The sequence below is a fragment of the Myotis brandtii genome, unplaced genomic scaffold (assembly GCF_000412655.1).
Source record: "Myotis brandtii unplaced genomic scaffold, ASM41265v1 scaffold32, whole genome shotgun sequence".
Taxonomy (NCBI): Eukaryota; Metazoa; Chordata; class Mammalia; order Chiroptera; family Vespertilionidae; genus Myotis; species Myotis brandtii.
In genome coordinates this window covers 6,330,459-6,334,171 of record NW_005362269.1, presented here as the reverse complement: position 1 = coordinate 6,334,171, position 3,713 = coordinate 6,330,459, and the positions used below count along the sequence as shown (strand labels likewise).

Genomic DNA, 3,713 nt, shown 5'->3' with positions numbered 1-3,713 from the left:
AAAAAATAAAAAATAAATAAAAATAAATAAATAAATAAATAAATAAAAATTTCCCCGGTGGTTCTGTTGGGAACACCAGGAAAAGATTAAATGCTAAGTCAATGTGGAACCAAATGGAAAACAGAGTCCAATAATGACTCAGCTCAATTCCTCTTCTTCCATGAAATCTTTCTAACTCCACTAGCATCTTCTCTGAACTCAGAGACCACTGCAAGCCTGCCTCATATGCTCATAGCTTATCTTAGATTGCCCTTGAAGTCTTTTTTCAGAGTTTGTTTTGAAAATAAAACAATAGAGCCCAAAGCTCACTGAGCTCAAAAATCCTAAGTATTTAGTCCTGTGCTCAGCAAAATGGTGAGGTCCTAGAGTTTATATTAAGAAGTCCTCATAAAGGAAATGGTGCAAACATACCATCGCTGAGACAGGTGATCATTGAGACAGCCGGTGTAATAGACTGCCGGTGTCACATTCATCACTGGTAAACACAGAGTCTTTTGGAGAATCCACAGGCACCTAAACCTTCCCTTTTTGATGAGGACAAGTTGCCCAAGGGCAGAACATCTTACCTTGTCCTCTCGTTAGCTGCCTGCTAAGAGCAACTTACCCAAAGAAGAAAAAACCAAGTTCGCTATCCCCCATATGACTGTGGACTTTCCTTCTCCCCTCCCATTTTCCTCTTACAGATATTATATTTGTTTCCTCTGATAGAATGAATCAATCTATTCTCCGTTTCTCTTGCGCAAAAGTAAACAGACCTTAATAATAAACTCTGTGTCTTTAAATTATTCTTTGAAAATATTCATCATCCTTCTACTTTCCCATCACAGCCTTTCACACCTTTCCTGACATCTTCCCAGGTTCCTTCTCTAAACTCCTAACCACTGTCCAAAATCATGGATGGTTTGGGTGGCCAATTATCCATTTGCCTGGGACTGGTGGGGGATAGGGGTGCCCCTGGGACACAGGAGTCTCCGTTTTACAAGTAGAACAATCCCAGGCAAGCCAAGATGAGTTGGCCATTCCAGCTTCATTCCATTCAGGAAAGATTTGCATTTGATCCTTAAAGATAGGAAATACTTTCAAACCACAGCTGGAAAATGGCATATGATGACATGGCAGGAATAGTGTTGATATTTGGCATAAGGAGACTAATGCCTTCATTATCTCATGCCTACTGCCTACTGGTCTCACTGGGAAGGCTAGGGTTGGGCACTAGTCATAGCATCATCTGAATATTAGACTCGGATGGAGAGATTTTTCTTTAAATGGCTAATGCCAGCACAATTTATTTTAATTCAAAAGGTGGGTTAAGGAGACTTACTGTGTCCAAAAGAAGTTTTTCAGCTTTGTCTCGGCTGATACTCTTATTGTACCACCTGAAAGCAGGAAAAGGCCATATATCAATGACATTTAAAATTTTTGATGATTTACTTGTGAAAGATAATTAATGCCAAAAATACCTCCAGGAGGGGGAATATACATTTTTATTTGACCCAGGCTTCACCATTCTATATTGCTGTATAGTCGGTTGGAATTTTGGGTTTGTCTCCTCCATCATAAATTAGGAGATTCGAATTAAAAGCAAAAACAAAACTTCCAAGCCTGGTGAACATTTGGAATAAACACATATTTCTTTCTACAGGCATTGATTATTTAAAAAAAGAATTCTATTTAAGCATGTTTTATGTGTTTTATTGTAGCTCAAGGATTCTTGGAACTGATGGCTCTTTTATCTGAGGGGTGAGGTTATTTGTGTACTTCATCAAAATGAATTTCATATTGAGAGACTCTTCAGAAAATAAATGACAGCTCTTCCCTATAGAATTTATTCAAATTTCAGCAACAAATAACTTGACCGCATTTGAACTACTAAGAACCCACAGAAGTTAATAGAAGTCTTCACAGCTAGCATTCTTCAACCTTGGTATTGCATATTTGGTGAGGACTTAAAAATTTTTTTTTTAAATAATTTCAAGGGTATAGAAAAGTTGTAAGACACTATAAAAGAACTCCCATATACACTTCCCCCAGAGGAACCAATTGTTTACATTTGCTTTACCAGTATCTCTGGATAGATAAATATATATTTTTCTGAACCATTTGAAAATAGACTTTTATTCCTAATGACTTCAGTATGTATTTCGAAGAAATAGAGTATACATTTATATAACCATAATACAATTATCCAAATCAGGAAATGTAACAGTGATACGATACTATTATTTAATATCAGACTTTATTCAACGTTCATCAGTTGTCCCAACAATGTGTATTGCAGCTGATTTTTTAATGATTCAAGAGCCAATCCAGGATTACTAGTGCCCCACCTCTGAATCCACAATTCGTTCCTCCAAGAACTCCTGGTCTGTAGAGGGGGAAGTGTGGTTTAGAAACCAAGATCCGGTGTGCACACTTGTACTTTGGTGTTGTTGCTTCTGGGCCTTTCAGCAGCTGAGCCAGGAAATCTATGTACATATGGTGAGTACTCTGGACGCTGCAATTTGATTGTATTAAACTCTAAGTAGTTCCACTAAAATAATACCCATGTGGGCTCTTCTAAATGATAGCTTGGAACAAACAACACAAGCTAAGCAGATATTTAATACCTATTTGTCTGCTATTTTGGTATTGGACGTATTAAACCATGTTTTGAATCAGTTTGTATTTGAACCAGTGTTCGTAGCATTTTTTTCGTTCTCAGTTAAGACCAATATTCCCGGACTCTCAGAACCTTTTCCTTGCCTACAATCTGCATAGGCATCTGAGAAGTATCCTCTTGGTAAAAGGGCAGGTGAGTACACCCCCCTCCCCTTCTCCTGTATAAAGTGTCCTTCTGCTGCTATTTAGGGATCAGAGTATGAGGAGAAGAAAGCAGGTCAAGAAGAGAAAATGCCTGGTGATTTTATCATCAACCAACAATTTGTTTCTAAACTAAGGAGGACTCCTTAGCACCGTGTTTTTGTAAAATAAATAAAATATCTTACTCGTAGGTTTCCAGGTTATTTGCAGATTTTTCCACCAGATAGCTGCTTGGTACGTATCCTTCGTGTCTGTAAAAGGGGAAATCAGTGTTTAGACCAGTGGTTCTCAACCTTCCTAATGCCGCGACCCTTTAATACAGTTCCTCATGTTGTGGTGACCCCCAACCATAAAATTATTTTTGTTGCTACTTCATAATTGTAATTTTGTTACTGTTATGAGTCGTAATGTAAATATCTGATATGCAGGATGTATTTAGGTGACCCCTGTGAAAGGGTCGTTCGACCCCCAAAGGGGTTGCGACCCACAGGTTGAGAACTGCTGGTTTCGACTAATAGAGGACTAATTTTCACATCTCCATTTTATAAGTTTAATTTGCTAAAAGTCCCTTAGAGTTGGGAGAGTCTCACATTATTTGGCATTCCTGACAAGAGATTTTGAAGTTTGAGAATAAAAGCATTGCTAAAAAATAACAACAATCTATCTGTTAAAGGCGATAGATTCACTACTGAAACATGAACCATACCAAATAAAACACCACTATTTTAGTTAAAACGTGCTGCTTGCTGTTCTCTCCTCAGTGTGAAAGTTCCTCTACTGGAAAAAAAAAGGTCAGTGTGTGGTCTCTATTTTCTATAAGGAAACTTTTTCTGCATTTGATAATCAGTATTTTTTCCACTTTAATGCTATTATGCTACAGTCAGGAAACCAAAATAATTAAAATATAAAAAATT

At 37.5% G+C, this 3,713-nt stretch overlaps 1 protein-coding gene across 1 annotated transcript in view; it reads right to left on the bottom strand.

The window, feature by feature from the left end:
- Positions 1 to 3,713, bottom strand: part of ITK (IL2-inducible T-cell kinase) — a 49,163-nt gene that overhangs the window by 15,008 nt on the left and 30,442 nt on the right. The window contains exons 7-8 of the mRNA XM_005870610.2: positions 2,985 to 3,050; positions 1,322 to 1,376 (exon numbers count right to left, since the gene is read on the bottom strand). Of these exons, the coding sequence (XP_005870672.1) occupies positions 1,322 to 1,376; positions 2,985 to 3,050 (121 nt within the window). The remainder of the gene's footprint in view (positions 1 to 1,321; positions 1,377 to 2,984; positions 3,051 to 3,713) is intronic.